Consider the following 24,300-nt stretch of genomic DNA (forward strand, 5'->3'; position numbering starts at 1 on the left):
AGACCGTTTCCTCATGTTGGACACTGCACTCTTGGCTTAAATATGACACACTGGATGATGACTAATTGTATATAAAATTTATTCCCATCTCATGTACAGTTTTCAAATTTCACGTGATTATACTGGGACTGGCACATCCTTTCACTCTGAAAGAAAAAGAAAAGCAGCCGCCTTAGCCTCCAGCCCATCCGAGAAAGGCCCTTTTATTCCCATGCCGTTCTAAAGTCTTCTGCTGTCACCACGGGGATGTCATTCCAGGTACCCAGGACCCTCCTCTGTGGTATCCAGCGTTCTGCCACCTGACAGCACCGTTCTCAATGACCTACAATTAACGTATAGAATAACCTCTCCCCTGAGCCGCCTCCCTGCCCTGCCCGCCCCAGGGCCTCCCACGCAGCCCACCAGCTGGAGAGCCAGCTCTGGCAGGGCCTGGTGCAGGGTGGCAATTAGACCCAAGGCTGCCCTGTAATTCACATGATCTCTTAAGAGTCCCTCGTGAGGCTCTGCACCCGACTTGCATGATTTTATACAGTATTTTGCTATTTTTGTACTTAGCTCAATAGGACTTGAAAGAAAACCTAAGCTAGAAACAATGAATATTTTAAAAATAACCCTCATTAAAGCAGGGCTGGATGAACTGGAGAGATCCCCAAGTGGGCTGCTGCAAGGGCTGTTTCTTCCACCGCCCCGGCCCCCAAGACCACTTCCATCTATGACCAACTCTAAATCCAAACCAAGCAGAATGAAACTTCCAGAAGGGGACAAGAAAGCTGGAGGCTGGCCCAGGGCAGCGAGTTGGTGCGGGGGCAACACCAAGGCGTGGGAGGCGTGAGGAAGTGGGATGCCTCTGAGGGACTTGCGGCCCCACGTGCACTTGTTCCAGAGGAGAAGACCTCAGACCGAGGTGGGGCTCGGTTTTCTCCAGGGACCACTTACGTCAAGCAAATGGGAAGAAGAAGTTAAAGGGCAGCCTGGCGTTGATGGCTGGCCGCGCTCTGAAGCCCGGCTCTGCAGGTGCAGACACAGCCGCAAAAGTAACCGCAGTGGAAATGAGAACCGTCCTTTCATTTCCGGCGCTGGTCTGTAATAAAGAGTCAGAAGCAAGACCCCCCTCCAGTGTGTGGCCAGGACAAAACGAGACCTCTTTCCTCCTCTTCCTCACGCCATGACTCCTGTCAGTTCATGAAGATGACAGGTTCACTGGGGTCCCTCGGCCACTGCCTCGGCTGACAGGCAGCATTTACCCCGGCTGTCCTCACCTGACACACCACCATCAACAATCCATTTTCATGAGGGTTTTAAAGATTAAATCTAGGGGCTGGGGTTGTGGCTCAAGTGGTAGCACACTCGCCTGGCATGCATGAGGCACTGGGTTCGATCCTCAGCACCACAGAAAAATATTGTGTTCACCTTAAAAATAATAATAATTATATATAAAATAGATTTAATCTTAACAAGACTGTTAATGTAAATAAAACCTTTGTCAGTGGGTTTCTCCCTCTAAGTAAATAACCACAGCAAAATTGTTTTAACAATCCAGATTGTTTAAAAGCTAATCTCTTTTTACCAACTAATAAATGTTACCTGTCATACTTGAGTTTTGTCTGGATTTGTCTTAAACTCTCTTCTGTTGTGTCCTGCTTTGCAGGGCTGGGCATCACAGCCAGGGCCTCCCGCAGGCTAGGCAAGGGCTCTACCACTGAGCTACACCCCAGACCCAACCTGCACCTTTAAACTCCATCAGGCCTACCTCAGGAAAGGAGGAGGAGATGAGATTTGCAGTTACGTTGACTATTCTGGCCTGTGGGTTCAGGAGGGACCCGTACTTAGTCCACTTCACCTCTATAACCAAAGCCACTGGAAGCTGGCAGGAATCCTGCAAAACATAGCTCCATTAATCAATCTGAATATTACACAACTCCAAGTCAAACTTAATCTGCAGTTCAGAGTTTTAATTACAAAATGTCCCACATATTACAAAATGTTCTGAACAAGAGAATGAATAGACTCTAGAACTTCAGATAAAAACAGCTTTGAAGAGCACATATTATTAAAGTACTCCATGCTCCAAAAATAGCGTAACACCTCGCATCACCTCTGCATCCCTGCTGGTTCTGGAGAGGCCAGCAGCGCTGGGAGTTGTGGCCATATTGCTCCTCAGTAGTGGGACATTCAGGGACTTAAGGGCATCTATATCTACCTCAGAATGTGGGAGAGAAACTAGCCAGAGGAGAGGAGGAAGGGGGAGACCATGAAGCTCCATTGCACAGCATGTTAAATGCACCTAGAGGCTACTTGGGAGACTATGGCAGGTGGATCAAGAGTTCAAGGCCAGCCTGGGCAACTTAGCGAAGGCCTGCCTCAAAATAAAAAGGGCTGGGAGAGCTAATAGGTACCAGGCCCTGGGGTTGACCCCAGAACAGGGGGTTGGGAAAGGAGAGGAAATGTGAGACTTATTCTTATTTACTTAACTCTATCATTAGCAATTAAGATGTGACATTGGGTACCCAGGCAGTGTGTGTTGTCAAAGATATTAGCAACACATGTTCTGCACTGAGAGCATGGGGGCCACAGTCCAGATGCCCTGGCTGCCTCTGCCCCAGGACCTTTGCTTGGTCAGCCCCAAGAGAAAAAGGGGCAAGTGGGCCTGCCAGACCTTTCTCCTGCCTTTAAAGTCTTTTCAGTTGGCAAATCTGATAACTATGGAAGCTGCCTGAGGGGTAGATGGGGATCCCACTGTTGTGCTATTTTCCTGTGTGTTGGAGATTTTTCCATGATAAAAACATATTTCTAACTGCATCTCTCAGGGCATGGAGAGCTACAAGCCTGCTGAATTTGGTACCTGCTGTAAGTCCTGAATGGAATTCCTTAGCTTGGAATTGTCTTTTAGAAACCCTGCCGTCCTCACTGACATTCTGCTCTGCGGAGATGCTGCAGCGGCCGCCACTGGTGTGAACCAAGCTTGGCAGGGACCCCAGCTCCTTCCACTTGTTTTCCTGCTTAGTTGGTACAAATGTGCCCCAGCCCAGCTGAAGGCTCAGGACCCACACAGCCCCAGGCAGGGCTGCTTCCCCACGCATGGCTGCCTCTGCTCCCAGCCAGGGTCTTCCCGCTGGAGGGGCAGTAATAACTGGGTGTCTAGACCCAGCACCAAGAAGCCAGGAGCGATTTGCAGGGTTCACTAGGCAGCTGAGCTTAGCCAAGGCTGAGCAGCTGAACAGCAGGCACGGAGTGATCCTGGGTCTCTGCTGAGGGAGGGCGGGGTCAGAGCTGTGAGTCTCCTCACCCCATTATGCCCATGCTATAAATATGCAAAGCGGATAATGAGAGGTCTGAAGAAAGCATGACAAGAAATAGCTGGGCAATTAGGGCAGAAGATGGGGAGCACGCCTCCATGACGCACGGCCCACACTTTGCTAAGACAAAAGAAAACAGTGGGTGGAAGAGTCACATGTGACCAGGAACCTATTTGTAGGATGTCAACTTCCATTAAACTCCTTGGGGAACTTTGGAATTGAAAGCACTCCTGTGGGCTGCCTCTATAAACCAGGGAACATGGATGGGACAGCTGTGAGGATGGAGGAAGGCTGAGACGGTCCCCATTCTGGGGAGGGCACGTGCAGTACCCACAATAATGGTACAGGTCAATCGTCCCTTATCTAAAATGCTTGGGACCCGAAGTGGGTTTTTTTGTTTTTTGTTTTTCAGATTTTGGTATATCTGCATGTGCCTGAGTGAGATTTCTTGGTGACAAGGCCCAAGCCCAAATGTGAACTTGTTTCATATACACATAGATAGACTGGAGCTGACTTCCCCCCCTCCCTCCTTCCCTACCTCCCTATCAGTACTTTGCTGGGTTGAACTCTACCCCTGGCCTACACCTCCTTTAAATTGCCTTTTACTTTAAGACAGGGACTCCATAAACTTCTGAGACTAGCCTAGAACTTGTTCTCCTCCTGTCTCCACCTCCCTAGTCACCGGGATCACAGGCATGTGTCACCATGTCTGGCAATTAGTGTGTAGGCTTTTGACTGTGACCATCACATGAGGCCAGGTGTGGAATTTGCCACTTGCATAGTAACGTTGGTATTCAAAATGTTTCAGATTTTGGAGCACTTAGAATTTCTGAGTTTGGGATCAGAGATGCTCCACCTGGAGTAATAAGATGGTGACTGTCAAGGTTTCAGTTTATATAGGGACACTAGGTACACTAGGTACCCTGCCAACGGCCTCATTTAACCCTCTCAACAACCCCATGAGGACTATACCATGATTCCCATCCCACAGAAGGGGAAATAGGCTCAAGCCCATGAAATTGCTGACTTATCATGACATTGCCAACAAGGGCCAAGCAGTATTCAAGATCCAGGCCAATCTGATAACAGAGCACCCCATCTTCTTCACAAGGATAGCCCCGGCTACCTGTCACCCCACCCAGAAGTAAAAGGGACTGCAAGGAGCTGGGGCTCAGTGGTAGAGTACTTTTCTAGCATGTGTGAGGCACTGGGTTCGATTCTCAGTACCACATACAAATAAATATATAAATATTTGTTTATATATTATATATATATATATATATATATATATATATATATATATATATATATTTTTTTTTTTTTATAAAAGGGACTACAAGCAGACAGACTTCAACTCCTCCCTTTACCTTCACGTTGGATGACAGGGTGGCGAAGTGGACGGGCACCCAGTCCAGCGCATCCTGGGCCTGGGAATTTCCAAATGGGGCCACATAATCTGGGAAGCCCTGGCCCTTCAGCAGGTCCTTGACCTTCCGTGCCACTAACCGACATGGGAGGGCGCTGGTCAGTCTTTGGGAAGGGAAGGAAAAAGAGGCAACAGTCATCCACCAATTTTTAAAAGCTTCACTTTTTTTTTCTTTATCACTTTTGTTTTCTGATTCAGGAGTTCCTCTTGTTTCTTTCTTTCTTTTTTTTTTTTTTTTTTTTTTTTTGTGTGTGTGTGTGGTGCTGGGGATTGAACCCAGGGCCTTGTGCATGCAAGGCAAGCGCTCTACCAACTGAGCTATATCCCCAGCCCCAAAAGCTTCAATGATACACATCCCTCTCCAGTTTATTTTCTCACTTCCCAGAGGGAGATAATTGGACAGAAGCCAAAGTGTCCCTAACTTTGCAGAATCCTGGCCATGGAGACACTCCAAAACCATGTTTCTCAAATTGTGTTACAATTCTCTGTATGGGAAGGGTGCTATGGCCAAAAGTTGAGGACACATTGCCTCCCTATGTTCCCCTGTCCCTTCTGAAGCACACTGGCATATGAAAGCCTCTGAGAAGTCCTATAGGAAAGAATCACAGTTTTAACTATATTATGGTATTTCCCAAACTTACTAAATCATAGACCTATGCCTTCGGACATCTTATAGAATAGTATTCCATGGACCCCCTTTGAGAAATCTAGTCTAAGGGGATCAGAACAATGTAAATGGTGAATGGGAGCCTATCCAGAATAATGACAAAATGACCCTGAGGAGATTCGGCAGGTGTGTGGGTGGTGGGGCAGGGGGCGAAGGGAAAAGAGCCAAGCCTCCTTCTTCCAGAGGGAGGATGCAATAAAAAAATTTAGAAAGCCCCCCCCCAAAAAAAATCAATAAATACATTATGTGCAGATTATTTAAAGATCTGGAGGTGGATTCCCAAAAACCCAGCTAGAAGGGTTGAACAGGATTGCATCTGGGATGGAGCAAATGAGGGTAGGAACTGCTGGTTTGGGGCTGGGGTTGCGGCTCAGTGGCCAAGTGCTTGCCTAGCACGTGTGAGGTACTGGGTTCGATTCTCAGCACCACATAGAAATAAACAAAATAAAGGTCTATTGACAACTAAAAAATATACATTAAAAAAAAGAACCGCTGGTTTTATAACAAGTTGTACAGAGCTGATTGACATTTCATATGATGTACATATATTTGATAATAAAAAGATAAATTAAAAAGAGATCACATTCAGCCTTCCTTTCACTGTTTTTCTTGTGCTGTACACACTAAAATTCAGAAACATGGGAAGGACTAACGAGAGAACATTTTTGCTCTGAACTCAGGTGCATCTGACCTTGAACATGAAACACACAAAACTTTGCAATTTTTAGTCTGCCATATTTGGTAAGAAAAATGGTTGTGATCATTTTGCTACTATTCATTAATAATGATAATAAACTATGGTGGCTTTCATATGCGCTCATCTGCTAAGGCAGAGGTATGCTTAAAATGGGGAAGAGTGGGAATGTTCTGTTTTCTGATCAACACAAACAAGTTCAAAGAGAAACAGGTCACTCTCTCACCGTAGCTTGCAGCCAGACTGCATGTTGTAGCCAAACAACACTGGGGTCCGGGTCCCTTCGACAGCTAAGCAGTCCTGCTCAGCCGAGCTGCGGAGGATCGTGAGTTGTCCATATCTATTTGTTGTCTGAATGATCCCGGACATTCACAGACAGTTAAGGGACAGTCGCCTGGTGCTAGAGCAGCCTGGTTTCCCGTCAGTCGGAAGATGGTGTCCCTGTGACAAGGGACATGAGAGAGTTTCCCAAACCCCCTTCTCTAAGCTGCGGGGATGTTGACAGTTATTTCCCAGGAAGGAGTGAAATAGTTATAACTGTGTTCCTCAGGAAAAATAAATCCTCAGAAACTGCCCTTCAAAATTAACTCCAAATTTTCAAAATCATTAAGCTTGTTTAGGAGCCTCTGTTTAAATGTAAAATTAAATGCATCCAAACATCAACTTTTCCATCTGAAGATTTCAGTTTCAAAACACCAGCACTTCTCCAAGCCCTGCTGTCTCCGCTCAGCCCCTCTGGCTGTACAGCCAGAAAGAGAGACAGAGAGTCAGACAGACTGACCGACCTACCGACCGAGAGACAGACAGACTGACAGACACACATGCACGCACACAGGGCTGTCCTGAGGAAGCTCTGGCCCTGCCAGGTCTCTCCTCCCACAGGACCTCAGCAGTAAAGAAGAGCATGGCCCAGGCATGTGGACAGGGACATCAACCCCCACAGGAGCAAAAAGGATATCCCTTCTGAGGCTGAAACCCAGCAGCTACCGGGAGCCCCACAACATAACCAGGGTTTCCACTGAGAGGAACCGGCTTTGTATCTTGCTGAAAGACAATGAAGAAATGCCCCCAGATGATCCTCATTTTAATAAGGAAACAACAGGGGGAAAATGAAATGCCTTTCATAATTGCCAACCAATTAAAGAATTTCTCCCCCTACTCAGAACTATAAATATATCTGCCGGGTGTGGGAGTGCACCAGGCTGCAAAAGAACAAGCTGAGGTATTCCTTACTGCAAGGACCCTGCTTGGCTGCATTACAAACCTCACAGGCCTCACACAGCCCTTCAGTGCAAACAGTCAGATGCAACAAGACTTCTAAATTGATTTTGTCTAAGCAGTTAGGATTTCTTAAGTTGGTACTTAAATACTTGAACAAAATTGGTCAAACTTACCTGAGTAAAGTGAATCTCAAACTTCTGCTGCAGGGGAATCACTGCACTGCTCACTGTCCCCAGAAGGAATGAGACAGCGGCTTTCATTATCTCACCTTTCTCTGTGTATGTGAGGCTGTACTTTACCTAAAACAGAAGGATACTCCAAATACACCTGTCTCCACTGCATCTCACTAACTATATCAATAACTCGCATATCCATAGGGAGAAAATCCTTTCCCATCTCTTGCAACTTTTCTGTTGTCCAACTGGATTACAGGAGGTGTTCCCTTGGTATCAGCCCCATGGATGGAGTCACCTGAGACTCTGCCTGACTTCTGTAAAAGATTCCAAGTCAGCTGGTCCAAGTAGATGGTACCAGATCACCTCTGCCGAGGAAACGCCACACCAAGGCAACAGCAGCAGCAGCGAAACTTTGATGATTCTTGCAAGTCGCTGGGTTTGTGTGACAAACACCCTCTGATACCAGCATAAAAGCAAACGGGAGGCCAAGCCAAGAAAAATACCAACACAGAGTGAGCGGCGCCCACTCTGGAGGAGTTCAGATGCCCTCTACCCAAGGCACTTGGCTGGAGCCTGCCACACACAAGCAGAGCTTGCCAGGCCACACTGGGCGCCTACCTCAAGAACAACGTGAATGCAGATCCTCTCCTGCCCAGAGCCCACGAGAGTCGGCCACAGCACGTCAGTGTGTTCCAGTTGGGTCAGTGTTTTATTTAGAGACTGGATGACAATGGATTGGATAGTGATAAAGACCTGCAAAGCAAAGAACTGGATTATCAGATATACTACACTCCATAACCAAGCGTTAAAATAACAACAACAAAATTGAAATGAACCTCTGAAGATCTAGACTGCCAAGTTGGAAGGCTTGCTACTGAATGATACGCACAGGATAATTCCTCACTTGCAAAAATACAGATATTCCCACATACAGACATGCATGTACACATTCATAAGGAAAACACTAGAGGAGGCTAGGATCCAAACTAGAAAAATTATTACCTCTGAAAACATGTTCACACAAAAACTCCTAAATCAATGTTCACAGCTGCCTGTTTATGACAGCTAAAAACTGAAAACAACCCAAATGAACTATCTAAGGAATATATAAATAAAATGTGGTCTTTCTGAGGAAATATTATTCATCCATAAAAATGGCATATACTATAATGATGATGAATACACGCTACAATACAGATAAATCTCAAAAACATGCTAAGAAGCCAGACAGCAAAGGCTACCCATATTATATGATTCCATTTATATGAAATGTCCAAACAGGCAAATCCATAAAGACAAAAAAGTAGAATGGTGGTTGCCAGGGCCAGGGGAGAGAATTGGGAAAGAAGGGAAGTGACTGCTAATGAGCACAGGGGGTTTCTTCTAGGGTGATGAATATATTCTAGAATTGGAAAATGGTAATGGTGGCATGACCTTGTGAATATCCTAAAAACCACTGAGCTGGGCTGGGGCTCAGTGGCAGAGCACTTACCTAGCATGTGTGAGGCACTGGGTTTGATCCTCAGCACCACATAAAAATAAATAAAGATACTGTGTCCATCTACAACCAAAAACAAATATTAAAAAAAAAACCACTGAACTGTACTTCAAAAATGGCAAGTTTGGGGTTTTAGTTCAGAGGTAGAGCATGTGGTGAGCAAGCACTGGGTCTGGGTTCGATCCCAGCATACACACAGACAGGTAAGTTTTATGGTATGTGAATGATGTCACATACACAATACATGACAACATCAGACACAAGTGCACACAAAGGCCTGCATCTCCCAAACCCAGCTCCTCCTGATGAATCCACACACGTGCACTTTCTACACACAGCCCCCAGATACACACCCATAAACCTCACAATTGCCCTGAACACACTCTTGACTCAAGTGATATACAGCTTTACACACACACACGGTGGTGATCTCTGGTAGATGGTGGGATCATGGATAAGGCAAAACAGACAAAAAAAAAAAAAAAACCTTTAAAACAACATCAAGAAGCCCTGGTGACTCTGATGCTATTAAAGAACACTTGTCATCTGTGGCCATCACTAGCAGAGTGACAAAGAGCAAGCAGTCCTCTAAAGACAGCTGGGGCTCTTTGCAAATCTGACACATGCTTTACATTTCAATTCTTGGAAACCACTATTTAGGAAAGAACCTGATATATCCAGTTGTTCAAATTGCTCTGAACTCTGCCCTCGATCATATGCCAACCTGTTCATAATTTTAAATTGGTAAGTACTTAAGCTGTCATTTTAGATAAACAAGCTCTCCTTATGTATCTGCTCCCATGACCAAGAAAACCTGCAACTGTCCTGGAGCAAAACCTCTCATATAAAAACATGCCACAGTTTACTCAAAAAAGTAAGCTGTTGTGTGACAAGAGTGGAAGAGAGACAAAACCAATCACCTCACAAGGACACTGCTGGGTTGAAGAGCCAGGTCAGGTGCCCTGGGTTAGGATTTACTAGCTCTTGTTTAAGTCATCAAAAAGACAACCCTAGATTCCTTCCTCTGAACATACAGGCTCCTGGCTCAGTGGAGACTGGACTCCAAGAAGCACGTGCCCAGCCACACACCAGCCTCTGATGGAGGGCCATTTGGGGCGAGCACCCAGCAGGCAACAAGTGAAGGCCCAGCTCAAAACTCAGGAGCTACACTCACCCATCAAAACCTCAGTGGAACAATCCCAAGGACAAACCAAAAGGCCTGGTCTAATCTCAGTGTCCCACTGGTCATATGCTATCCCCAGATTCCCCACAGCAAGGGCTGGGGCTCAGTGGCAGAGTGCTTGCCTAGCACATGGGTTCAATCCTCAGCCCCAGATAAAAATAAAATAAAGATACTGTGTCCACCTATAACTAAAAAATAAATATTAAAATAAATAAATAAATAAAATAAAGGCATTGCTAGGCATGGTGATACATGCTTGGCTTGTAATCCCAGCTGTTCAGGAGGCTGAGGCAGGAGGATCACAAGTTCAAAGCCAGCCTCAGCAACTTAGTGAGGTCCTAAGCAACTTAAGGAGACCCTGTCTCTAAATTAAAATATAAAAGGGACTGGGGATGTGGCTCAGTGGTTAAGCGCCCCTGAATTCAATCCCTGGTACAAAAAAAAAAAAAAAAAAAAGATTTTTAAAAAGGGTATTGTGTCCATCTACAACTTAAAAAAAAAAAAAAAAAAAAAAAAAACTGCACACACTAACATGAGAATTCAGGACCAAACTTCAGCCTTTCCTGGCTACGTCAGCAGATGGTGGCAAGAATTTGGGGAATAATAGCAGCTTCCCTTAAAGGGGAGACTGGCTCCAATATCTATGTTCCTGATCCACTGACACACCCCGAATGCTTTTTTTTTTCCCTTTAATGTAAATGAATCCTTACTATTGGTTTATATGACTGCCCTTCAGAGTACAAGTCTCGGTGTCACTCAGACCTGAGGCAGAAATTCTGATCTGTCTGCAGGACACTTAGGGAGTGTGTGGAGCTAGTGACGCAAAATCAGTGTCTCTGGCAAAGCGCAAGGTCTCTGGGACCAGGCAGCCTGGAATCCCATCCTAGCTCTCCCCCTTCCCAGCTCTGTGGCCTCAGCAAGCTAATTCTGTGACCCGTTTGCCACAAAGTGATAATAATAGGGCCTGCTTCCTGTGACAGCAGAGGCACCCAAGGACTTCAGACTTGTTCACACTCAGAATGCACTGGAACCCACTCGATGCTTCTCAGAAACACACTTTCCTCATGATGGCTCTCCCTGCAACTGAACCGCCCTCCCAGCCAGACAGTCATCACTTAGCCCAACCCACCAAGCATCCCGTACACATGGGCGCTGCCCTGAACTAAGGATTCAGCACACGAGAGGCAGAGACTGTTTGGAATGGCAGAATCAGAGCACTTTCCAGTGGCTGGAGCAATGGGCGAGCTCTCAACATGACTTTCAAACTAGGTTTTTTGGAAGATTCAAAGAGGAAGGGGGTTGGTTGAGCTTCTGGCGCCCACCATGCTCCCCCAGGAAGCCGCAGGGCTCCAGGTTCACTCGTGTTGCATATTTGGCAGGCCCGAGACTGCACCTGGAAAACAAGCTCCTCCAGGCCCACATACATAGTATGAAGTCCAAAGTCCAAGTCCAGAGCTATTTCCTTTCAAACGTGTCTGTGTCCAAAGACTTGACCAAATCAACTGCAGCCAGGACCAGCATCCTAGGTGCTACCTGTGTGCAGACGCTGCGCCCGCACCTTGCACACACAGGCCACTCAACACACAGTGCCAGGCTCCACCCTGATCGTCCACTTGACCCAGGAAGGCAGAGGTACATGGCAGACAAAAAAAAATAACCACCAAGGTGACTCTTGAACTGGCCACTTCCATAGGCTTTGGGAGGCTGTGACAAGCCACCATCTCAGGCCTCCTTGGGGACTGTGTTCACAGGTATGTCTGACCCAGGTGTATGCTAAACTGGGAGCCAGGTATTCCAGCTTCTACACTGGGAGCTGGCACCCTGAGCTCGCAGCTTCCCTGATGAGAGACCAAGACGACAGTAGGAGACCCTGAAAGGACGGAAGTCCACAGCACCCTGTCAGTCAAGTCCGCTCTGTTGTCTAAAGGGGAAAAAGTGAGAGGCTGGGTGAGCTCAGTGGTCGAGCACTTGCTAGCAGGTATGAGGCCTTGGGTTCCATCCTAGCACTGCAAAAACACAAACAGGGGCCGGGTTGTAGCTGAGTAGAAGAGCACTTGCCTCACATGCATGAGGTCCTGGGTTGGATCCTCAACCCACATAAAATAAATAAATAAAAGATATTGTGTCCATTTACAACTAAATAAATAAACAACTCTTACCTTTTTTCCTGAATTAGGCGCCTAGATAAAAAGAACACATAAAAATTTCATTAAGTACAACAAAGAGATGTAGTTTCATAGCTTTTTCAGACCTTGACTAAAGGCCATGTTCATCCTATTAAAGACTTTTACAGAGGACAACAGAATTTCTTGAATCAAGCTGTCCCATCTGCATGTCTGTATCTACACCACAGTGATCATACTTTCTGTGATCATCTCTGGCTGAAACATAACAGGCCAGCTCATGACTGCATCAGGGAGCCTCCAGGCCTCCGTATCATTCCTGCATCTTTCCATGTGGCCATAATACTGGGGAAGGCAGGCACAGCCCTGCCCTCCTGCTTACTCACTGCACAGGTTCTCACTGCAAGGAGACACGGCTCGCCCAGGAGATTTCCTCAGCCTCCCAGTCTTCCTGCAGCCCAGCCCCTGGTGTCAGCTCCTACCCTCAAGCATGGCTACAGCTCTCCTGCTGAAGGGCTCCACCTTCCTCCATTTCCTGTCACCCTCACTCCCAACCTCATCACCAGACAACCTTTTAGGCCACTGAGAGCTTTGGGGAGAGGGATGTTTGGGAGGCCTGTGCTGAGACAGACAGTACCTGGCCACTCAGGGACTACTGCCAACAACCCTGAGAAGTTAACTGGAAGAACTCAGGAACATGCAGGGATGGCTTACGAGAGAGAGGGAGAGAAAGAGGAGGGCAGAAGAAAGGTTAACCCTTTCACTGGCACACACCCATGATCCCAGAATCTCAGGAGGCTGAGGCAGGAGGATCACAAGTTCAAGGCCAGCCTTAGCAACTTAGTGAGGCTCTGTTCAAAACAAAAAATAAAAAGGACTGGGGATGTGGCTCAGTGGTAAAGTACTTCTGGGTTCAATCCCCAGTATCAAAAATATAAAATTAAATTTAAAAAGGGAAAGGAAGGGGTAAGCTTAACTTGAGTCTACAGCCCAGATGATTCCTGGGGCCATGGACCGCCCTCCCTCTGCTTTCCCCACAAAAAAAGGAAATTAGGAGGGGGCCCTTGGAAAAAAAATCATCTCAGTTTTTGTCACTGAAGAATGTCTCTCCTCTCACAAACCTCCCTCATCTGGCTCCCGTATTCAGTTCCAGTTCAGTCACTGCCACCAGAGAGAAGGGGGCCCTGGCCTTGTGACCGCTTCTCCCTGCTCCAACAATCCCACTTCCTGTCCTCTCCTGCCTATTTCATCTGCTATCCAGAAAGTGGATTCTCTCTTCTTTTTCCAGTCTGTTTATGAGAAAGAGAACGCTTTTGATGCTAATATGAGTATTTCTGTCACAGAAAAGATTTCGTTGGTTATCATCAAAATGAATGAAATCAAAATATGAGCTAACTATATATAAATAAAAAATTATTCAAAGGATTATTTCAATAATCATCTATGGGCTGGAGATGTGGCTCAAGTGGTAGCGCACTTGCCTGGCATGCATGCGGCCCGGGTTTCGATCCTCAGCACCACATACAAACAAAAATGTTGTGTCCGCCGAAAACTAAAAAAAAATAAAAATTCTCTCTCTCTCTCTCTCTCTCTCTCTCTCTCTCTCTCTCTCTCTCAAAAAAAAAAAAATCATCTATACCAGAGTACTGGAGAAGACAAATTTAAACTTCAGTGTGAATCATATATGGATATTATTCCGTACTTTTCATATTTTAAAAGGGTACAAAGAACAGAAAACATAACTAATAAGTTAGTTCCACTTCAAAATAATTCTTACCCTCAAAATTGTAGGGCTGCTATAACGAGCCATGCTAAGGGCTTCAATTTCTTCACACTGTTCTAAATCCATCCTTCTGGTGCATGTAACAGCCTGGTTCACCAGAAATGCTGGATGTCATAACATTCCCACGGGGAAAAAAAAGAGAAGAAAATTTCCAACTGAAGAAAACTATAATCTAGGTAAAACTGAAAAATAAGTTACAACACGGATATACACTATGTCTAAAATTGTGCTTAAAAATTAGTTTTCAACTAGGTAATGCATGCATGAAATTCAAAAGGCACAAAAAAAAAAAACTGAGTAGTCTTTCTCAAACTCCTGTCTTCCCACCATTCTTTTTCTCTAGAAGCAACCAGGATGAAGTTTCCGATATTTCTTCCTGGAAATGGTGTATGCAAACAAACAAACAAAAATATGTAGTTACAAACATTTTTAAAAATTATTTTTCCCCTTTTGGAAAAAAATAACACAATGGATATACCATCCTTCCCCTTGTTTTTTCCACTGGACGATGAATATATCTTGGAGGTCAGGCTGTCTCCGTACAGGAGGAGTTTCTTCCTCCTTTTATAATTAGCATCCTGTTACACAGGTGGCATAATTATTCCCTCAGCTCCCTACCACAGGACACTTTAAGCTGTCTCTGCTTTTGCCATCACCAACAACACTGCGATCTATTATTTTGCACGTGGTCCAGCATTTCTGCAGGATCAACTCCTGGGGGTTAACAGCTGGGTGAAGGACCAAACATTCCTTCATAATTTTAATATATAAGTTAAATTGACCTTCTCCGGGGGCAGTACCAGTTCATAGTGCCACCAGCTGTGTAGGTGAGTGCTAAGTTCCCCATGTCTTCAAATTTTTTGAGCCTTGTCAAACTGATAGGTGAAAATGGTGTCTGGTTTCAGTTGACACTGTTCTAGTGTGTCCTGTCTTCTCAACAGGATGCATTTCCCTGTCATCCTTTGCTTAGATGGCTCCACAGAGAGGCTGGCTGAAGCCTCAGAGCACCGTGGCTTCCACCCTCCACTACCTGGGGGCCAGTCAGCGGGTCTCTCGCGCTCCTGAAGGGAGAAGCAGGACTCACTGGGAAGCAAGCGGGCTCAGCTGCAGGCCAGCCTCTCTCCACCACCGCCTGAGAAGGCCCAAGCAAGTAACCCTCTGCCTCTCTGCTTCCTCGTCAAAAAATTGGACGTAATATAGAGATAGAATTATATTGTTACATCACATCATGTGCATGTATGAATATGTATCAAGGTCCATTATTATGAATAATTAGAATGCAATATAAAAAAAGGAGAAAGAATGGGGAAAAATAGAGAATGCTCTTTTTAAAAAATGAAAAAGAAAATTTAAAAATAAAAATTGGAGATATTAACCTGACCCCAAGGGATCGGTGAAGATTAAATGGGAAAACACATGCAATCGCTTAACACACAATGAGTGTTAATAAATGTTAGCTTTTGACAAGCTCTGGAACTTTCCAAAGCCTACCTGGAAGTGTCTGACAAGTGAGTGGGCTGCTTGCGGGTGGTGGGAGCTCATCTCATCAGACAAGGAACCAGGAGCAACCGTGCGGAGTAGAAAAGGCCTCCACGGCAGGAAATCAACTGCCCTTGCCGAGGTGCTCTCAGGCCTCTTCAGCCCACTCCGGTTGCAAGTATGAAGGCTGTTGTGTATGACTACCAGAAATGTAAACTAATAACTGTAAAGTCTCTGCAGAGAGAGAACAAGGGCCACCCTCTTACCTGCAGGGTTATCATCAGCGCACAGGGATGACATCAGTGGTGAAGGCAATCTCAAAAATGGAGCTGAAGAATCATTTGAAGTCCGCAGCTGAGCCCCATACTGTAAACACACAACCAAGATCACTCATGGCGCTCCTTCAGCACCCAGAGGGCACCTGCTAGGTGCCATTGGCATCGCAGGCGTCAGAGACACTGTGGCCAGCCCACAGGGAACTGACATCTAGCCGTCTCGCCCTCTTTTAAAGGATGTGTGCTTCTGGGCATGCGTGTCACTGTGCTTGGCTTCTGAATTTGGAATCCCTCTGGAAGGACCCAGGAGCTGATAGTGTTTGCCTCTGCAGGCAGAAGTTGGGCGGCTAGGCACAGGGGTGAGAATCATGTTCCACTACCATTAATTACTTAAACAGCAGTTGCAGTATATATTAAGTCATATAAAATTTTTTTCATAAACCAATTTTATGAAGAAATGCCTTATTTCCCTAAACCAAATACCCCATGAAATTCTTCCCCAACATTCAAAATTCAAATCTACAGCTACTGAGCATACAATTGTCTTAAATTTAAAATTTACCCAAATAAATTTAAAATTTACACAAATTACCTTGGTGCCAGGAACTATTGTAATCTTTTTGAATGATATACCTGTGCATCAATATTTAAAATTTCCATTTATTTTGACCTTAAGTCATTTATAGAAATATCTCCTAAGAATTTAATCAAACACACACATACACCCAGGAATGTTCATTGTGGACAATAATAGCAAAGATTGGAAACAAATGTCTGTTAAGAGTGGAATGGCTTGGGCTGCGGATGTGGCTCAGTGGTACAGCACTTGCCACTTGCCTAGCATGTGTGAGTCCAAGGGTTCAATCCCAATTCCACAAAAGAATGGAATAGCTCAAATATAGACACAGGAATCCTTTGTAAATGTTGCCCTAACACTAACTCACAATTACTTTCCTATGCCCAGGTTGTACACAGATAAATGAGACAATACCGCATTCCTCCCCGGCTGTTATGAGGTGATACCTAGAAAGCTCTGCACAGCCCAGCTGGTGGCGCACTACTGTAATCCCAGCAACTCTGAGGCAGGAGGATCCCGAGTTGAAGGCCAGTCTCAGCAACAGTGAGGCACTGAGCAACTCAGTGAGACCCTGACTCTAAATAAAATTCAAAAGAGGGCTGGGGATGTGAATCAGTGGCCGAGTGACCCTGGGTACCAAAAAAGTGACCCTAGTACCAAAAAAGACTTGTTACTTAAAAAAAGAATTTTCTAGAACAATGTAGGTAACTATAAATCTCACTTCTATATAATATTATGTATGTTTTTTAGATGGATTTAAAAATTAGGAAGAATACACACCAATGTTTTCACAGTGATTTTCAGCATGAATTGTTCTCCACTCCCAAGGCCTGACACATACTAAGCACATGCTATACCCCTGAGCTGTACCCCCCAATCCCAGCAGTGTGAATTTTAACAGAGACAAAGGGCATTTTGGTTTTTTACTTAGGTACCTCTATATTTCTAACTTTCAGAACCAGTACATATTAATTTTATACTTCCCTTTCAAAAAGATGCTTCTGAAAAAGTTTTTTCAATGTTAATAAATATCACATTTTAAAGGTTTACTATAAAATAGCACACAAACTCCTAAAGTCTACAAATTAAGTAAATACAATTTTGAGAATAGGGCCAGGCACCAACCAATCCACTCATGTCCCCAGCAGCAAGCCTCAAGCATTTTGCTGCCTCTTTTAAGGTTGAGAAAAACAAATTCTGCAGAGACAAAACACAAGCTTATCACAGAATCAACAACCTTAACTACCATATTCAGAATCTAAACATCCAATTTTAATTTTCATGATCTTTGACTTAGAGGCACAAACATTCATTTTTTTTCAGTCTATATTAATTCTTCTGTGTTCCAGAAAGTCAGTTTCGCTGGTGACATTAAAAATCAACTTACAAGGCCAGGGTATCTGAGACACAGTGAGCAGACTCAGTCAAGTTCTTGGCTCACCTCATATTTAGTAGAACTTGGAGCATCCAATTTGGTTGAAAAAGAAACATCTGATTCTGCATTCAATGTAAAACCAGTTGATGTTTTCATCAATCTGTCAAAATTGTTTTCATCAGGCACTTCTGGATTAATAAAGGATAATGCAGGTTTATCTGTTTAGAAAAAGTGTTTTAAATCAGCATAAATTATGTGTATATGACATCTTCAGTATTTTGGAAGTAGATTTTAGAAACATTAAGGCTGATGTGAAAAAGACACAGTGTCTTGTTACATATTCACTTCCTCCAGAATTCCCAGAGGCTTGTTAAAAAAGCAGGGTCCTGGGCTGGAGTTGTGGATCAGTGGTATTGTGCTCGCCTGGCATGTGTGAGGCCCTGAGTTTGATTCCCAGAACTACATATAAATAAATAAAGGTTCATTGACAAACTACTGTTTAAAAAAAAAAAAAGTAGTAGTAGTAGTAATGGTTTTGTATGCACACAGGTGAACAGCACAACCGAAGCCAAAAATATTCATCACTTTCTCCCCACTTTCAGCCCAGGGACTGCTGAGAGCCTGGGGGAAATATGCAGTGTACAGAACAAAAGGGAAAGAGGGGATGGCATATTTATTGGGCTCATGTTTTGGCAGAGAAAGTAACAGTCACTGGTCAGCAGTCAATTCAGATAACAAATTGCAGTACTTCCACCTATGTTTTCAGTCACAAGGGAACAAAACCAAAATATATACAAATACATTTCAAGAAGATGAAAAAGGATTTGGGGTGTAGCTCAGTGGTAGAGCACTTGCCTTGCACATGTGAGGCACTGGGTTCTATTCTCAGCACCACATAAAAATAAACCAATAAAAGAAAGGCATGCTGTCCATCTACAACTAAAAAAAAATTTTTTTCAGGAAAAAAGATGAGGAGGAGGTTTAACTGATAAAACCATAGATATGTCTCTGAACTGTGACTCTGATAACATTCACACTCACGTGTACTTTGGATAGAAACACTTACTTGAGCTAAATACTCAAATAAAAATAAAGATCCTGTTTTCATGCAAATGTACTTAACAAAAATAAGAAAGAGGAAATAGAAACCACAGGTAATGTTCAAAACTGAACCTGATTTTCAACCATTATGCCAGGAGGAAATATGCTGAAAAAGTCATGTGTGTATTATATAAATCTGGACTCCCACGCCTGTCTACATAACATAAACACCTTGAAATCAAGAGTGAGAATGGAAAAGACAGGTATATAAGCATGATCACTTTCTTTTTTTTTTTTTTAAAGAGAGAGAGAGAGAGAGAATTTCAATATTTATTTTTTGGTTTTTCAGTGGACACAACATCTTTGTTTGTATGTGGTGCTGAGGATCGAACCCGGGCCACACATATGCCAGGCGAGCGCGCTACCGCTTGAGCCATATCCCTAGCCCCAGCATGATCACTTTCAAAGAAAATGTTCAGGTCACAGGTCTATAAAATTACTTTCAGCTACTTGTAAAATGGCCTCAGAAAATATACTTTATACACATGGCCAAAACAGAATGATCACTTCAAATCTAACTGAATGAGATATTTTTCCATAAAATAACTTTAAAAGAAAAACTTTATAGTTTCACAAAATATATCAATGTCAAATACTTACAGTTTGTAATGTGAATGCAGAAAATAGATGGATTGATCTGGTCAATGAGTTTAAATACCCTTTCAGGTGGGTTTGCTTTAAAATTCAATGAATAGATGGCTGCTTTTTGAGTACAAAACTGGCTATCACCCCTGAAAATTAAAAAAATAATATATAAAATTTAAGGCATAAATATATGATCTTGGGAAGATGTTTTAAAGCCATCAGATGTTTGCTGGTTGGGGTGGCTCACACCTGTAATTCCAGCTACTCAGGAGGTTGAGGCAAGAGGACTTCAAGTTTAAGGTCAGCTTCAGTAATTTAGTGAGCTCCTGTCTCAAAATTTAAAAAAAGCTGGGACTGGGTAGGTGGCACATGCTTATAATCCCAGAGGCTCGGGAAGCTGAGGCAGGAGGATTGCAAGTTCATAATCAGCTTCAGCAATTTATCGAGGCCCTAAGCAACTTAGTGAGACCCTGTCTCAAAACATAAAAGGAGCTGGAGATGTGACTCAATGGTAGAGTGCAGTGCCCCTGGGTTCAATCTGCAGTACTATAACAAACAAACAATTTTCATTTTGGCAGAAAAAGTAACAGTCACTGGTCAGTAGTCAATTCAGATAACAAATTGCAGTACATCCACCTATATTTTCAGTCACAAGGGAACAAAACCAAAATATATACAAATACATTTCAAGAAGATGAAGAAGGGTTTGGGGTTCAGGAAGACATTTATAAAACCATGATGTTAGAATTGAATTTGAAACTTTCCTCTAGTGGAAAAATTAAGTCGGGTATAACAACCTTTAAGGAAATCTTGTCAAGTATGGATAACAGATCAGGGTATAATTTTAATGTTAACAAACCTTGCAAATTCTAAAAGCATAAATTATGTAAAATTTTGTAGAACTTCAAATTCTTTTTAAGTACCCAGATTGGATCCAAAATTACTTGTCTTCAGAGTAACGCTATCTTCAAAGGAATCATCTGAAAGGTTTAAGGCTTAGAAATTATGGTACAGTCAAGTCTTCTGTCAATCCCAACTTAGCAAGGCCCTAAGCAACTCAGCAAGACCCTGTCTCTAAATAAAACATACAAAAAGCTGGGGATGTGGCTCAGTGGTTGAGTGCCTCTGAGTTCAACCCCTAGTTGCCGCCCCCTCCAAAAAAAATTATAAACAATCCTCTACAGTTGGTTTAGGTTGTATCTAATTTTCCCCAATTACATATGAAGCTATAATGACATCCTTATACAAACATCTTCATAATGTTTCCAGTTATTTTCTTCGGCCATGTTCCTGGGAGTAGAACTGCCAAGTCAAAAGGAAGATTCATTATTCAAGGCTTCTGTGGCATTGCCAGGTTGCCCTCCAGAGAAGTAAAACATCCATCTTCATCAACACTGTCACAAGCATGCCTACTTTCCTGTGCCCCTGCCAACATTGAATATTATCATTCACTTTTTTTTTTTTTTGAAAGGTTTAAGGCTTAGAAATTATGGTACAGGGATTGAACTCAGGGGCACTCAACCACTAAGCCACTTCTCCAGTCCTATTTTGTATTTTCTTTAGCAACAGGTTCTTACCGAGTTGAACCTTGCTTTTGCTGAGGCTGGCTTTGAACTCGCAATCTTCCTTCTTCAGCCTCCAGAGCTCCTGGGATTACAGGCATGCGCCAACGCACCCAGCTATCATTTACTTTTTACAGGGCTTAAAGGACTGTTTTAGGAATCAGACCGGCAAAGGGAATGGGAAGCTAACTGAAGCACTACAGCATTCACCAAGTAGGGAACTGATGGTCTTTGGGAACCTGGTGTAGCATGGCTGGCTGGAGCAGAGGGTTGGAGATGCAGAATAGCCATAAACTGGACCTGGAAGAAGGTGGGGAAGAATGTGAGTCCAGGCTAAGTGGTCGATAGGTAACGAGAACGTCTGAAGTGTCTTTAGCAATGAATGAGGTGGGAGTTTCCCAAGGGGAAGTCAGTAGGAATGGGCAAACTACAACATCTTTGTAGAAAGCCCTCTCAGCCTAGTGTCTGAGCTGCCAGTCCTCTGAGTTCTCCCAGCATTCAGGAGCAGAAACTGCATGTACTCATTTGTCTCTCTCCCTCACTGGGATGTTCTCAGAGGCAGGATGAGGCTGAACTTATCTTTATATCCCTGGCGCTGGCACACAGGAGTGCTCCAGAAAGGCATGGTGAAGCCAAGAGAACTGGTGCACGCCTATAATCCCAGAGAGTCAGGAGGCTAAGGCAGGAGGATTCCATGTTCAAGGCAACTTAGCAAGGCCCTCAGCAATTTATCGAGACCCTGTCTCAAAAGAAAAAAATAAAAAAGGGCTGGGAGTGTAGGTCAGTGGTAAAGGGCCCCTGGGCTCAATCCCCAGTGATAAGGAATGAAAAGCTGCTTAGTGCACAGGGAAGTCCAGGCAGTGGCAGGGGTCCTCCAGGATACATTTAGGGGTGGCAGGGAGAAATCCATTCATCCAGTCCACCTTTTTTTTTTTTAATCAAACCTGGGCCTCGTGCATGCAGGCAAGTCAAGTATCAAGTATCCTACTAGTGAGTTGCACCCCAGCCCAGCCAACTCTTTTTCAATGAGGTCTGGTTATGTGGCAGAAGCAGGGCTGAGATTAAAAAAAAAAACAACAAAGATTTAAAAAAATATATATTCTTCTTGTGTTCATGAAACATTCATCCAATCAGCTTATGAATAAATTTACAAGTTATTAGATGACACATAGGATTTGTTGATAGTTTAGTAAATGTAAGTAAACTTTTTGAATTGAGACCTATATAACGAGAATGCTCAGTTAATTAGGAAGAGGACTTTTGATTTGGCTATTTATATTTAGGAGAAAATCACAAAACTTATAAAAAACGAGGTCCTTTCTCAAGGGTATTAGAGATTTAGTCTTGACTTCTATAATAGGGGTCTATAAAACACACCATTTTTTATCAATTTTACTAAGACATAGTCATGCCCATCCAATGACTTATCTTTGGCTGCTTTTGTGTAACAAAGGTAAAATATAGAAGATGTAACAGAGTCTTGGGAAGACTAAATTATTTATTATCTGGTCCTTTACAGAAAAAAAAATTGCTGACCCCTGTCCTAAATACTATAGTCTACATCTAAAATTGCCATATTAGCTAATAAAAAAATTTCATTTGAAAAAATGGTATCAACTTTCCTATACTTACAAAGCAGGAGAGCAGATGACTTTTTAAAATTTTTTTTAATTCTTTTTTTTTTTTGTAGATGGACACAATACCTTTATTTTATTTTGTTTTTATTTTTATGCTGGGGATCGAACCCAGTGCCTCACGCATGCTAGGTAAGTGTTCTACAATTGAGCCGCAACCCCAGCCTCCTTAGATGACTTTTAACAAGGACAACCAGGTATAGAGAAAAGTAATCAGACTACAACACCCATTCTCCAGTCTTTTTTTAAACAATATTAGAAATCTATTTGAGGGGCTGGGAATGTGGCTCAAGCGGTAGCGCGCTCGTCTGGCATGCGTGCGGCCCGGGTTCGATCCTCAGCACCACATACCAACAAAGATGTTGTGTCCGCCAAGAACTAAGAAATAAATATTAAAAATTCATTCTCTCTCTCTCTCTCTCTCTCTCCCCTCTCTCACTCTCTCTTTAAAAAAAAAAAAAAAGAAATCTATTTGATCTCCCACTGGATTGATAAAATGGTTTCTCATGGGAAAAAATCCATTGTATTTCCAAAAAGAATTCAAACTATCATGTATCAATTGTTACAAGTCACTATAAGGCTAAACTTAAATTAGCTCCCTCTAAATAGTAAATTGGTTCCATCTTGAATAAATATACCTTTTTGGAAATGCTATTTTTTTTTTCAAAAAGCTCTGAAATATGAGATTAAATCCTTTAGATGATTTCTTCACTTGTAATCTGCTGGGAATGTCATTTCCCATTGTTCTATACAATGTGAACTGTAGAATTCCTGGAAGATTTATATATCAGAAAAGTATAAACAAAGCACTTTTTGTTGCAAGTACTATGTCCACAACAAAAGAGGTAAAATTAAACTGCATCCTTCACGTAGGTATGCATGAGACATTCACTGTTAGGGAAATGGGACGTGATATCTGTTCACAACTGAAACTGAAATGTGACTCCATCTCTGAACACTGGGAGATTGCACTGTACTCTCCAGAAGCAACGTGAGCTCTCTTTGGCCTGCATTATCACCTGGCAGGATGCAAATGAGGGAAAGCTGCTGGTTTACATACTGCTTTGCACAGTCTCCCTTCTGTACAATGCAAAACACAGGAAATCAGGTTTGGGGTTTTTGGCCTGGGTGAGTTTTCACTTTCTTTCCCCACATTTTATTATCCTGCTCAAATTTTATCCAAACGAGGTGTCATCTACTTACATGACAACTGGAATTGAGCAGGCAGAAAAGACACTGAAATCCATGGAGCTGCAATCAGGATCACAACAGCAGTTGACATCACACTGTGCTGGGGACAAGTCACAGACACACAGAGCAGCAACTACAGAAAAAAAGGAGGGGTAGGATGCAGAGCATCACAATCAGCAGGCAGCGACTGCCCCCTGCCACCACAACGTGCCATAAATTAGTTACATACAAAAGTTCCATTTTGTTCTTCCTATTGCACTTCGGGGGGGCGGGGGGGGATTTGTGAAGTGGAAATTAGTCAGTTTGACGCCACATCAGAGATTTCCCCCAAATGGCTGATCTTTTGACTAGCTTGGAAAGTCTTGTTTGTGCTCTAGCTACAAGGACTCTGATTTGGCAAACTGAACATGAAACCCAGACACCTGCAGTTTTCAAAAATTTTCAAGTGATGTTG

At 43.4% G+C, this 24,300-nt stretch overlaps 1 protein-coding gene across 3 annotated transcripts in view; it reads right to left on the reverse strand.

Moving 5' to 3' along the window:
* Window positions 1–62: 62 nt before the first annotated feature.
* Window positions 63–24,300, reverse strand: part of TCTN1 (tectonic family member 1) — a 28,108-nt gene continuing 3,870 nt past the window's right edge. The window contains exons 2-15 of one of the 3 annotated variants that reach the window (XM_081287911.1): window positions 23,859–23,979; window positions 19,475–19,605; window positions 17,840–17,991; window positions 15,813–15,912; window positions 14,062–14,171; window positions 12,321–12,341; window positions 8,099–8,233; window positions 7,478–7,603; window positions 7,042–7,127; window positions 6,310–6,450; window positions 4,664–4,826; window positions 1,751–1,876; window positions 937–1,081; window positions 63–146 (exon numbers count right to left, since the gene is read on the reverse strand). In XM_081287911.1, the coding sequence (XP_081144037.1) occupies window positions 938–1,081; window positions 1,751–1,876; window positions 4,664–4,826; window positions 6,310–6,450; window positions 7,042–7,127; window positions 7,478–7,603; window positions 8,099–8,233; window positions 12,321–12,341; window positions 14,062–14,171; window positions 15,813–15,912; window positions 17,840–17,991; window positions 19,475–19,605; window positions 23,859–23,979 (1,556 nt within the window). In that variant the 3' untranslated portion in view covers window positions 63–146; window position 937. Of the gene's footprint in view, window positions 147–182; window positions 323–935; window positions 1,082–1,750; window positions 1,877–4,663; window positions 4,827–6,309; window positions 6,451–7,041; window positions 7,128–7,477; window positions 7,604–8,098; window positions 8,234–12,320; window positions 12,342–14,061; window positions 14,172–15,812; window positions 15,913–17,839; window positions 17,992–19,474; window positions 19,606–23,858; window positions 23,980–24,300 lie in introns of those variants that run through there. The other 2 variants (XM_081287910.1, XM_081287912.1) reach the window with 2 other exon arrangements.

This window comes from Spermophilus citellus (assembly GCF_964194105.1).
Source record: "Spermophilus citellus genome assembly, chromosome: 3".
Taxonomy (NCBI): Eukaryota; Metazoa; Chordata; class Mammalia; order Rodentia; family Sciuridae; genus Spermophilus; species Spermophilus citellus.